The sequence below is a fragment of the Globicephala melas genome, chromosome 1 (genome assembly GCF_963455315.2).
Source record: "Globicephala melas chromosome 1, mGloMel1.2, whole genome shotgun sequence".
Classification (NCBI taxonomy): Eukaryota; Metazoa; Chordata; class Mammalia; order Artiodactyla; family Delphinidae; genus Globicephala; species Globicephala melas.
Genome location: NC_083314.1, coordinates 119300615 through 119314655, shown reverse-complemented (window position 1 = coordinate 119314655; position 14041 = coordinate 119300615). Strand labels below are relative to the sequence as shown.

The window sequence follows — 14041 nt, the reverse complement described above, 5'->3', positions numbered from 1 at the left end:
CACATTTGTACTGTATGGAAGCATATAGAGTGGCCCCTCGATATTCACAGAGGATTGATTCCAGAACCCCTGCGCATTCCAAAATCCACGGATACTCAAGTTACTTTTGTAAAATGGAGTATTTGCATATAACCTATGCACATCCTTTTGTATACTTTAAATCATCTCTAGATTACTTATAAAACTCAATACAATGTAAATGCTATGTAAATAGTTGACGGGCTGCAGTAAATTCAAGTTTTGCTTTTTGGAACTTTCTGGAATTTTTTCCCTTGAATATTTTCCATTTGTGTTTGGTTGAATTCATGGATGTGGAACCTGTGGATACGGAGGGCTGACTATATGTTCTTTTAATCCCCTGTTTTCCATAAACATGCAAATACAATTGCCCAGCTTCAAGGTTCTCCAAATAGAGTTTCTGAGGCACTTTAATTATGTACTAAGATTGAAATTCAATTGAAAGCCCAATAAACCATTAACTGTAAAAATGCAGCAAACAATATGATTTTGAGTTTCCCCTTCACTTTTAGGTCTATAGAAACCCTAAATACTTAGTTATTTCTAATCATTTTTTTTATTGTATAGTTTTAATTATACATGGGTTTGAAAAAAGATTTAGAATAACAATAAAAGAGTAAAGTGTTCTCAGATAATTTCTTTATGAAATATTATGAACTTCTCTATGATTTTATTTTAATCAGCACCCAAATCCCTGCAAGTATTATTTTATATGACAATTAACCAAACACCTCCCTCATTATACAAGTAACATTTATCTCTTTAATACTTTTTTATAACTTCTTCCTCGAAGGGCTGGAGACTTCCAAAATGAACAATGTACTTAAAAATAAAACTAAAATGTAGCTTAATTTCAGATAATCAAATACATAAAATTCTTTGGTATTTATTATAAAATTTAAAGAGCACTGAAAGTACAAAAATATTTTATAGAAAAATTAGTTGAAACCACTTTACTCTTTTATTTCAATTTTGAATTTGCATTTTTAAACTCAAGAACTCACATACAATTAAAGTGACACTACAAAAACATGTTCATTTCTCTGAATGCTTCACAATTATAATCCATAGTCAACAGAAACACAACTTACCTTTATGTGATTTAATGTAAATGTTATTTTTTCAAGTTCATACAATGTGAGTGGGTTTGAGCTAATTGAGACTGAAATTACTGAAGAGATGACTCTTCCCTCCTCTTCAGCTTTATCATAACTTTGAGGTTCCAATAAGATGTTGTCAGATGATGAAAATAGAGGACCAATACTCTTATAATATAAAAATGCAACTGCAACACTGCCTGTCAATCAAATAAGTGTATTCAGTGAAATTCTTAAAATAAACATAAAAATTGACCAAAGGGAGTCATACAAATTCCCAGATACTGAAATGTGGGTCATAATATATCTATGCTTACATCATCCAACCATATTAAGACATATTCTCTGACCTCTGTGACTCTGAAACTGATTGTGGACTGTAGCATTCCCTTGGCACAGACTATATTTAGGAGAAAAATAGTCCTAGACAAATTTACATCCAAGTGCTGACTAAGAACCAAGGAGTAAAGTATATTCACTTGAAAAATAAAATTTTGACTTACTACTTTGCTGGGCGAATATATGAATTAGAAAGATATTGGGAGAAAATTATCACAGATTTACAGTATTAAGAAAGTTTAGAATTGAAAGAGTTGTGAGATGCCACTGAGTTCAACCTCATGCCCACTGAAATGCTTCCTCTTTAAATTCATGACATATAGTTATGCCGACACAGCATAGGGAATTTATTGCCTTTCGAGGCAGCCATTTATCTGAACCCCTGACACTCCCCAAATGCAGCACATCAGCACATAACCAGATACTAGAAATGTTACCTGATCAGTATAGACTATCACATGCCTATTTTCCCCTTAGCCTGGACACCACACCTATTTTAACGGATCTCAAATTGCCTTGGTTTTTGAGATCATTATCAGCAGCTCATTATCACTGATATTAAGTGTGTGTGAACAACTCAACATGGACAACTATTATCTTTTAAAATTCCTGTTGTCACTTAGGTCACATTCCTTCTCTGTTGTACAGAATTACGGACAGTAAATTGAGGAATTTATATTCAGAATTTACTCTTGGAGTTAGAAGTTCTGGTTTTAGTCATTTCTCCTACTTGTGTGTCCCTGGGTAAACTTGAGTTTTCTCATGTATAACATGATGGTAGTGATATTCCCTCCAGCTATTTACTAGGATAAGGTGGAGACCAAATGAAATTATACGAGTCTTCTATAAAATTTAAGATGCTATATTAATATGATTATTGTTATACTTATTAACTAGATATGTTTGCTTTAGATACTTGGACAAATTAGGAAGAACTCTATCATATTCATTTTCCCTCAAGTTTGTGACACCAGCAAATAATTTGAAAAGCATAAATTAATCAAAATCATTAATACAAATGTTGATAATGTCATCAAAAACAAAGGTCTGTGATATAATGCTGGAACCATCCACATCACAATATCACACTAATAGCTAACATTCTTTGGATATAGTTATGTGAGCTAGAAGTTGCAAAAATGTGTCACTATTCACGTTTTCTATCTTAGTGTAAAAAGGCACCCCAAGATACTGCTAAGAGCCTTGCTGAAATTCAGATACATTACATATTTTCCTAAACTGCCAGCACAGAAAACTTATATCAAAAAAATAATGTTAGTATAACATGGTTGGGCTAGTGAAATTGTGATGGCTTCAGATGACAACTAGCCCAGCATTTGCTATGGACAGACCAGGGATGGAAGCAGAACCTGGAAACCTCTTAGGGGAACTTGACCTAGTCCAGCTGATGAACCAGTTCATGCAACAGCAACTTCTCGGAGGTTGTAGTAGTGGGTGGTCCAAAATCAAATGAAGCACCAAAGAGATAACATGGATTTAAAAATCTATCACTCTGATACTTTCTAAAGGAAAATATTTATTTAACATCAATTTTTGACTTTGGGTAAAAGGAGACTCATGCCACGTAGAATGGTCCAAAATCCCTTTTTAATCTTTTTCTGAATATTGATCCAGTATTTGTTCATTCTTTTTAAATCATTTGGAACCTATTTTAATTCCCATGATTTCTCACTAATTCTAGGCCTGATCTAGCTTTTAACTCTCATATCAGGTCTGTACCTATTTTCAATAAACTAGGGGTTCATTCACTAATGATAAGCACTAAAATTCAGTATATAAAAAAGATTAAAAATCCATCTGTGCCACCCTTATTTTCCTCCTAATGATACTATGCAGCTTTTAACTAATGAATGTTTTTATTAAGGAAGTTTGTCAATAAATGAATAATCACATGTAGACATCATTGAGTGGGTTTGATCAGTTTCTTACACTTGTCCTTATTTTGAAGATTCAACCTTGAGGAAAATAAATTTTCTCCCTCTGCTTTCTTGAGAGCTGATATTACTGTCCCTTTCAAATGTCAGCGTTTGCATGCGTGATTATGAAATGTAACAAAACTACCATACACTAAGACATGATCTCTTCGAGATATTAATTCCATGACAATTTCATCATCTGTCACTATGATAAGTATTTTCAATGTCTTTATTCTCAACTTCCAAATACTACTCAAATTGTCTTTGAAAATACAACAGTTTAACACATTCTTTGGATTTGCTCCTAAATATTACGTGTGTGCTTGGTTAATTAGAATATGATGTAATGGGGTAAGAGCCATGGGTTCAATGGCAGTATGGCTTAGTTATTTTTGTTCTTCATGGCCATCTGTTTCTTACTTTTGAATAAATAATGACAAGAAAAAATGGAAAGGAGAATATCAATGGATTAGAAAAAAATTCCCACATTAGCGCTGTAAAAATTTTTTTTAAAAGATGGTATTCTGAGAGGGAATGTTCAACAAGCTTTTTAACAATAAAGACAACATATTTTTTAATGAAGTGATGTCTGTAAAAGTGACATATGTGTGTTATTGTATATATTTTCCGTTTGTACGTATGACCACCCACAATGCTTTGTGGAAATATTATAATTCATGTTTTATAGTTAATATATTTGACCTATATGTGAACAGCACCAATTCTATTATCAGCAGAGATTTTTTTTTCTAAGTGCATTGCACTACGAGAGCAGATAAATGTTTAAATTAAAATAGCAGCTGCTAGTTTGCCTGTGGTTAGGCGACAAGGGAAAGCTGGTCAGGGCTGATTTCTTTGTTACCTCCTTCTCTTCAAGTCTTAGTTCTGTATTATCTGTTGATGTACATAGAGACAAACCCGTTAGCTTCTTGTGCCTTAGTTCCATTATCCATAAAATGAGGCCATTAGGTTAGATAACCATAAAGTCACTTGCTAGTACTAGCATTCTCTGGTCCCATTTCTTAAGAAATCCTGCCTTTAGTTTAGCTGAAGAGTTTAGTCTACAAAAACTAAGAAATGAGTGGAAGAGAAATCCATGCTTAAACAATAACTTTCTACCTTTTTGAACACTACCTCTATTCATCTTCCTCATACAATCCCAAATTCAGTCTTACAAGGAGGAATATGAAGGATTACTGAAGACGAAATATTAGAAGAACTCTATGAAAATTATAGCATCTGACTGCTGCAAAATGAGGAATAAAATCACAGTTCCTTTGTATATTTCCACTGGGATCTTAACATTATTAGACAGTTACAGAGTTGGAGGATCGAGGACAAGAAGGATCTAGGTATCATCAGCTAAAATTCTACCCAGATATTTTTATCATAATGAAAATCTCAAATATAAATACGGAAATTCTGTGTATAAACATAAAATATTTTTCTATAGAAAACCACACAAGTTATATGCACATATGATACAATCAAATGTATGGTATTTATTGCAAAACATTGAAATATTGTATATAAGATTGTCAAAGTCCTACCATTTGAATGATATGCAGCTTTTCTATTTGGAAATATCTTTATATTATCTCCGTCCATATTCATATGGGGATGAATATGCTTCATGTGATATGAATCAAAAGAGAAAACTTTGAGAGCTGAAACAAAATCATGAAAATAATAAATTCTCTGAAATTAGTTTAATCAATGTATTTATTTAGTTAGAGACAATTTCATCCATCATTGTTATATTTCAACTTCTTAATTACGGCAGGTAGAATGAACATATTCTGAACATGATGTTTGGACATTATAATTTGTATTTAAAAATCTGATTCAAGTTTATTTGTTTGATTTCACTATAGCATTCATGGCTTAATTCTAACTTTATTGAATAAAATAAAAGAAAATATGTATGTACACAAAGAAGCTATAAATCATAATTACTAAAGCAGACAAGCAATTACAATGTATTAGAGGATGATATCTACAATATAATTTATTATATACAGAGTGATTGACTTAAATTCTTGAGTAATAATTTCCTTACCTGGTGCATTTTCACCTTTTTCATGCAGGAACATCATAGAAATTTAGGCTCCTATATATGGTCACAATGCTTGCTACCTTAATTTTGAGTAACTGGTAAATCTCGATGAGTTAATGATTTTTGTATGTCTATAGGTGCACAGCAGGATAACAACCAGAAATATAATAGGGGTGTATATGCAATGATTACTGCAGAAAGTGTACTTTGTTTCCTCAGAACAACTTACAGGCAGCCTCAATTTGATCCAGATTCTTAATGTGTTAAGTATGAGATTTCATAAAGCAGGAAACATTCCAATTTGCTATGCTAATTACTTTATATTATCGAAAGGCAAAGGATTCCTAATGAGAAATTTAAATATACTACATTCAGGACAAAGATATACGCCCAAAGGATTTCAACGTTAAAAATAAACATCTTCAACGTTCAACATTAGAAAAACAGGGAATGGTTACATAAAATATGATTTATCCATAGACTATTGCAGAGACACTAAAAATTATGCTCATGGTATGGTTTTAGAAGTCAGGATGGTATAATCTTTATGGGGCAGGGAGTGGCTGCCGGGGGGATGAGGGGTCTTCTGGGGTGCTGTTTATACAGACATGTTCACTTTGTGAAAATTTGTCAAGTTATATTCATTTGACATGTGCACTTTTCTGTCTGTTATACTTCAAAAAAAATTAAACTTAAAAAAATGAAATATACTACATCCAGAAAATCTGTCTGTACTATGATCGGTCAAGACAGATCCTACCAAGTCATGAGATGACAAGGGAGTAATGGTCTCTGAGCATTTAAATGCTAAACAGTTCAGAGATAGAAAAAGGTGGAGGCTATAAGTAGGTGGCAAATCTTAGGCACTCATCCTTTTTATTCACACTTCATTCATAACTATTCTTGTGATATGCATCACCATTCATGTCTACATTGATAAAACAACTGCCAGTTTAATTAGCAATATTTTAAAGACTTTTCTTCTCTTTTGAGAGTGGCTTGTTTGGAAAACTCGATTGCTTTGAAATTGACCTTGGCTTCTTACCTATATCACTTGAATTAGTATCAAACTGAGTGGTCTTTTGAAAGTTCTGAGATAGCCTTAAGGTAGCTTGCTCCACAGCATGTATCAGTTTTGTAAGATGAGTTCTTCTATGGTTTGTAGACAACTTGTCCCAAACTATAAATGTATCCTTTTGAACAAAATTATTCACAGTTTTTACAAATTCCTGTTGAAAAAAAGTGTATCTTTTAAAAATGTTGGACTTTTACATTAATCACAAATGTAAGGAAAATTTTAAGCCTCAATTATGAGTTAAAGCTCAACATACTTACAGTAAGAGTTGAATTAGAAAGGGTGTCCTTGGCTGAATTCGTGCTATTCATATAACCCAGTAATGGGGATGATTCAGCTAATATTTCTATATATGTAATTATATCCGTCGGTGAAAGATCTTTCACAGAATTTCTATAGACTTCTTGTAGCAAAGCCACAGGTTCTTCTATGTGCCTAATCTGAACAAAAATGAGCCCAGAGAAAGGAAACCAGTTTAAAGCACTACTAGATCTTTTCAAGAATAAATGTTGCATGATAAATATGGTCTGAGTTTTTTTTTCTCTTATACATTAATAAGTTATCAGATTACACCTAAACCATAATACAAAGCAATGAAACCTGAAATTATTTACAAAGGATTAGCAAATAGCTTAAAAGGCATAGAATTTACTTCAGAAAGGCAATACATGTTTGAATTTATCATTTTAAAGTTAATTAAAATAAATTATAACTAATTTGAATTAGATTTTAATTAACCAGAGAAATTTTTTTACATGATAAAATGGCAATTTGCTTTTACCTCATTGTTAATGAGTCATGTGAGACTCACACTTCTAATCTCAGGACAGTAATTTTATGAATGTCCTACTTTGTTTACTCTTTAAAATAGTATTTATTTTGGTGTACAAAATCTAGTTGCATTCAGCTATGTCTCCTTAGAATTTGAAAATGGCCTGGGGTCAAAGTGTGTTTTTACTATTTTATCCATCCAATTTCTTTACATGTTGAAAATAACTTTCCAGTCTACCGAATAGTGAAAAAGTAACTTAAATTAAATATGTAAGTCTTCTTCAGTACTTTGGGGATTTTCAAATTAATCCTATCAAGTACTTAGATCTCTATATGTAAACAGTTTCAACTCTACATGAAGACCAACTGCTTGTTACTCTTTTTAAAAAAGTGACTTTGGAGTGCTCACTTCGGCAGCACATATACTAAAAATTGGAACGATACAGAGAAGATTAGCATGGCCCCTGCGCAAGGATGACACGCAAATTCGTGAAGTGTTCCATATTTTATAAAAAAATAAAAGAAAAAAAATAAAAGAAGTGACTTTGGAAAGAATTAAACTGAAACCAAAATGTCAAAATAGAACGTATTTTTAATTCAATACCTTTACTCACTTTTGTTAAAGTTTTATTAATATTCGCCGCAATACAGATATTATCTAAATGGCAGTCTGGATTCACAATTTCTGTAGAAAAAAAGATTATATATTAAGTCTTAAAAAATATTTTTCCTAAGATAATATTGATTCCAGTGATTTTGCTCACTTATTTAGACATTAAAAACATTCCTATCATTTGAGTTTCATTTTTATTTTATTCATGAAAATTCATTTATTTAAATTTTTTTCATTATTCATTATTTTAAAATTTTATTCATAATAAAAATTCATTTATTTTTATTCATTAAAATGCAATATTTTATGGAAAATAGAATATTGTAGTTACCCTAAGGAAACAGGGTATGGTAATTACATAAAACATGTGGTCTACATCTTCCATTAAATAAAACTGTAACTTTTCTTATTCCATTTTATAGATAAAGGAATACTAGCACATTTCTTGGAAGATGTAGCTCTTTGATACTTCACAAGCATGTAGTACATATTTTATATGGTGCTTTGATAATACATAAAATATAATAATATAATTTACCTTGGCAATAAGTGCCATCATTAGGTGTGAACTGTGAGTTTCCTGTGGATGTATAACCTTCCTTGCAGGAGCAGTAATATCCACCAACCACATTTTCACACATTGCATGATCTCCACAGGCAAATGATTCATTGCATTCATCTATATCTGGGAATATTTGAAAAATTAAAATTTTAATTTAGTGCTCATATAGTTGCTACCTTGTTGATAATAGTATTACATACAGTTAGTGATTTCATATCGAGTTTTACAAGATAGCAAGAAAAATTTCATCATTTGGAAAATGACAGAGCAAACTTAGCTGCATATATATATATATATATATATATATATTTTTTTTTTTTTTTTTGTGGTACGCAGGCCTCTCACTGTTGTGACCTTCCCGTTGCGGAGCACAGGCTCCGGACACGCAGGCTCAGCGGTCATGGCTCACGGGCCCAGCCGCTCCCCGGCATGTGGTATCTTCCCAGACCGGGGCACGAACCCGTGTCCCCTGCATCAGCAGGCGGACTCTCAACCACTGCGCCACCAGGGAAGCCCTGCATATATATTTTTAACTTTGATTTGGTCAATTCATTTTGACAATATATTGAAAATGTTATTCATAGACCAACGCTTGAATTGTTTTCTAAATAGCTTGATTCATCAACAAAGTCATTAGAGTAATTTCAATCATTGATGATGTAATATTTATTCCTAATTAAAGATCTAATTTTAAAAATACATTTAGAATTCTTTGTTTTCTAGTATTAAATTAAACTAATTGTAACAACTCAGTTTAGAGTAATCTGCAGGGCAAAAAGGAGTAGCCCATTTTCTTTCCAAAGCCTCATTTTTCCATATAAGTAAACCTAAAAATTAAGATGTAGCAGAATGTATGATTCAACTCCCTTAAAATTTTACCAGAACTTATTACTTTTGTTCAGGTTATATTTTACTATGATTCTTAATACATGGTCGTCAAAGGTAAAGTAACAAACTGTACAGAATTAAGTCTTAGATTTTCAGTAGCTATATATCAAAGCTACAATAAAAATGGTAAGTTATAAACTCACATAATTTGTATTCTTAATTTAAAATTTTACATACTATAATGAATAGTGAAATATGTCTTAAGTTATAAATACAGAATAAATACTCTGCCAGTAGGCAGAGGCATTCCAATAGGGAATGATTCCAAGGAACTGAAGAGTCCAGATCATTACCTTAAACTAATGTAAAGATTTTTGTGCTCCTAGCCTAGCCCTGACATCTTAGAGCTTCTCTATGTTAGATTAATGCATTAATCTGTAATCTTGCATATACAATTTGATTTTTTAAAGACTCATAGAGTGGCACAATCCTGTTTGCCATAATAAGGGGGAGTAATCAAAGTCCAATTAAAATGTCATCTAGCAAGCTATCTGAAATGTAGCTGATCCTCATTTCTCATTTTAAAAATGCAATAATGGCACAAAAAAAAACACTAAACCTCACACCACCAGAAACTGGAACTGACAGCAAGTCTCCTGCCAGTTCTTGAAGAAATTTCCATTAGCTAAGAAGGTGAAGGTACTGGACTTAGAAAGACTATTAACTCCCTGAAAAAGAGGTAGAAAACCCCTTGTTCTTCTGCCAAGTCTTCATAGTCATGATCTGTACTGCCTAGAAGTCCAAGTTCTCTACTTTTAAATAAACAAATGCTGCCCTAGCACCCTCACCCTCTTCCTTGAATTTCTATATATATATGTGTTCATAAACTGCCACTCCACACCAAAAAAGGACAGAAATAAAGGAGGAGGTGATAGCAGGTTGGCTCTTGGGATCTGGAGAATCATTAGCAAAATCATTCCAGGTTGGGCTGAAGTAAAGAAGTCAGGTGGGAGGGCAGACTAGAATTATTATTTTTCATGAGATCAATGAAGTGAGAAAAAAATATGAGAAAGCAAAAGACTAGTCTTTTGTGGAGCAGCGTTGAAGAAGTCATTTGTGCAGTACCCAAATGTGGATGATACCCCAGTGAAGGTGTGAAGAGATCCATGAAGTATCATAAATAGAAAAACTTATTTCATGGGAAAGAAAGCTGTGTTCTCTGAATACACCCACTTCATATTTTCGGATACCTTCTATGGCTAACTGAAAATGAAGCGTTGATTTCTCCCAATTTCAAAAGCACAACTTTTCTTGGGAACTTTGTCCTAAGCCCAATCTCTCAGCAACATACTGATCTTAGCTTTACAAACTCCATTTGCATCCTCCCTCGTGCACTTTGGACACAGATGTACACAGTCTTGGTGTTCTTGACGGTTTCAGCTTTCCCCTGTGCATCCTCCATACCCTGAGGTCATTATGTTGGGGTCTCTCCTCTGGTTCCAGCCCTCCCAGCACCCGCTCAGCTGTCTCCTATTCCAGCACATCAGCTTTGGACCAACTAGGGTATTTCAGCTTCTGAATTCACCAAGTGACAGAATGTTAATCTGTAAAAATAATGAGGTCATACTCTGGGAAATAAACATTTGAGATTAAGATTATGCAAATTTTTATATTCTGACTCCAAATATTCTAAAAGAATATCAATCACCCTACCAAAGTAATGTTTTTCAAACCTCAATCATCCTTAATGAAAGACATGTTTTCTAAATTGTTTATACTTTCCTTGTTTACATTATTGTTTCTCTAACTTTTTACTAAAATGTAGACATGAGGTTTGCTGAATTTGATATCCTTCTCAATTTTGGCCTCAGTATTAGAACTTACTGAGTTTAACCTAGTAACAGGTACAGTGTGTGTGACCACCACAACTGGCTGTGTGTCAGGGTAGTCAAAGAGCTTCCACTATCCTTAGCATATCACTCTATGCCTCCTTGCTACCTAGTAATATAAAGAGATTCATAAAATACTGAAAGAGTATCCCAGGCCCAAAAGGGATGAAACTGGCTTAGCCAAAATGAATGTGACCGCCATTTTACATTGAGATCCATACTAACATCTCTTGCAATTTCTTGTAGGGCCTAATTAAATCTAATAAAACCACTATGTATCCTCCTTCCTACAGGCAAAGGCCCTGTAGAAGACCTTAATTCAAATCTTGATTCTAATACTCATTAGCTCTGTGACCTTGGGTAGTATTATAAAAATACTCTTAACTCAGAAGAGTTCTTTTTCATAACCAATGAGGAAATGTATGTAAAGGTGTTTGGAGGGATGCCTAAGATATAGTAGGTACCTGATATTGTAATTGGGAATCAGGTCCAGTGATTCTACTCATATTGTGTGTTTTCTTAATAGCAGGAGCCCTGTGAGTATGTAGATTTGGAGAAAACACATTGATAATGAGTGTCTCATTAAATTGCCATGTTTTGGTACTCCTAGAGCTGTAAAAGAGAAAAAGAACCCCTTCCCCCATTTTCATGAAAGCTAAATTGCTGCTGTATAATTATTTCAGTCAGGCTACAACTGACAAACTATATTTAATAACTGATCCACTTTTTCCACTACCAACCTAACACTCAACACTAATAACTCGATTTCGCTAAATATAAGTACATCATAACACACATTTCCTTGTTTTGCATGTCAAAAAATTCATTAGCTACTTTTTCATTAATAAGGTTATGCTTGTTTTTCATGTCTACAATGAGCCAACACAGCAGTATTTTATCATAATCTTCTTTCAAAACATGATCATATGATTGTTTTGATTTTTATAATTTTTATAATTTTCACCAATAACTGAATTTTCTAATGTTGTTTAACTGATACACTGAAAAGAAAAGATACAATGTAGTGGAAGCAATTTGCAAAAACAAAATTGAATGTTAATATTATTCAAAGCCAGAAAAAAAATCTGTATTTATCAGGGTACCTAAGGCAATAGGACATAAAAAATTACAAGTAGTGAACACTGCTCTTAAGCACACAGAAAACGTGAAGAAGTTCTTGGGTTCTACTCATTTGGTTTTGGGAGAGTCACTTTACCACTGGATGCCTCAGTTTCCCTACTTGTGAAATGTGAGTCTAGAACAAGGTCTCTTGGGAGCTGGGCACCAGACGTTCTGTTTTACTCTGATTCCAAGGAGAAGGAAAATAGGCAGGATGCTAAATCTCACTCAAAGCCTTCTGCAATGAAATTACCTCATCCATGGAAAATAGTATTTGAATATAGACTAAAGATATAGAATTTTGCTAGGGTCATTTCTTGCCCTGTACTGGAGTTTTTCATTATGTTTTGTTCATATTTTCTGTTTCTTCCTCGTTCAGTCTTGGAAGCTTATACCTTTCTAAGAATTTGTCCATTTCTTCCACGTTGTCCATTTTGTTGTCATAGAGTTGCTTGTAGTAGTCTCTTAGGATGCTATGTATTTCTGTGGTGTCTGTTGTGACTTCTTTTTCATTTCTAATTTTATTGAGTCCTCTCCCTCTTTTTACTGATGAGTCTGGCTAATGGTTTATCAATTTTGTTTATCTTCTCAAAGAACCAGCTTTTAGTTTTATTGATCTTTGCTATTGTTTTCTTTGTTTCTATTTCATTTATTTCTGTTCTGATCATTATGATTTCTTTCCTTCTGCTAACTTTGGGTTTTTGTTTTCTTCTTTCTCTAGTTCCTTTAGGTGTAAGGTTAGATTGTTTACTTGAGATTTTTCTTGTATCTTGAGGTAGGCTTAGTTATAAACTTCCCTCTTAGAACTGCTTTTGCTGCATCCCATAGGTTTTGGATCATCGTGTTTTCATTGTCATTTGTCTCTAGGTATTTTTTGATTTCCTTTTTGATTTCTTCAGTGATCTCTTGGTTATTTAGTAACGTATTGTTTAGCCTCCACGTGTTTGTGTTTTTCACATTTTTTTCCCTGTAATTGATTTCTAATCTCATAATGTTGTGGTCAGAAAAGATGCTTGATATGATTTCAATTTTCTTAAATTTACTGAGGCTTGATTTGTGACCCAAGATGTGATCTATCCTGGAGAATGTTCTGTGCGCACTTGAGAAGAAAGTGTAATCTGCTGTTTTTTGGATGGAATGTCCTATAAATATCAATTAAATCTACCTGGTCTATTGTGTCACTTAAAGCTTTGTTTCCTTATTTATTTTCATTTTGGATGATCTGTCCATTGGTGTAAGTGAGGTGTTAAAGTCCCCCACTATTATTGTGTTACTGTCGATTTCCTCTTTTAGAGCTGTTAGCACTTGCCTTATGTATTGAGGTGCTCCTATGTTGGGTGCATATATATTTATAATTGTTATATCTTCTTCTTGGATTGATCCCTTGATCATTATGTAGTGTCCTTCCTTGTCTCTTGTAACATTCTTTATTTTAAGTCTATTTTATCTGATATGCGTATAGCTACTCCAGCTTTCTTTTGATTTCCATTTGCACGGAATATCTTTTTCCATCCCCTCACTTTCAGTCTGTATGTGTCCCTAGGTCTGAAGTGGGTCTCTTGTAGACAGCATATATATGGGTCTTGTTTCTGTATCCATTCAGCAAGCCTGTGTCTTTTGATTGGAGCATTTAATCTATTCATGTTTAAGGTAATTATCGACATGTATGTTCCTATGACCATTTTCTTAATTGTTTTGCGTTTGTTTTTGTCGGTCCTTTTCTTCTCTTGTGTTTCC

At 33.2% G+C, this 14041-nt stretch overlaps 1 protein-coding gene and 1 non-coding gene across 3 annotated transcripts in view; one reads left to right on the top strand and one right to left on the bottom strand.

Moving 5' to 3' along the window:
* Positions 1 to 14041, bottom strand: part of ADGRL4 (adhesion G protein-coupled receptor L4) — a 119315-nt gene that overhangs the window by 38066 nt on the left and 67208 nt on the right. For both annotated transcript variants that reach the window (XM_030866033.3, XM_030866034.3), the window contains 6 exons: positions 8445 to 8591; positions 7908 to 7978; positions 6783 to 6962; positions 6493 to 6676; positions 4942 to 5058; positions 1110 to 1315 (listed from right to left, as the gene is read on the bottom strand). In XM_030866033.3, coding sequence (XP_030721893.2) covers positions 1110 to 1315; positions 4942 to 5058; positions 6493 to 6676; positions 6783 to 6962; positions 7908 to 7978; positions 8445 to 8591 — 905 coding nt within the window. The remainder of the gene's footprint in view (positions 1 to 1109; positions 1316 to 4941; positions 5059 to 6492; positions 6677 to 6782; positions 6963 to 7907; positions 7979 to 8444; positions 8592 to 14041) is intronic.
* On the top strand, positions 7695 to 7802 carry LOC115858392 (U6 spliceosomal RNA). The gene has a single exon (XR_004041627.1). It is a non-coding gene; the product is annotated as a U6 spliceosomal RNA (small nuclear RNA).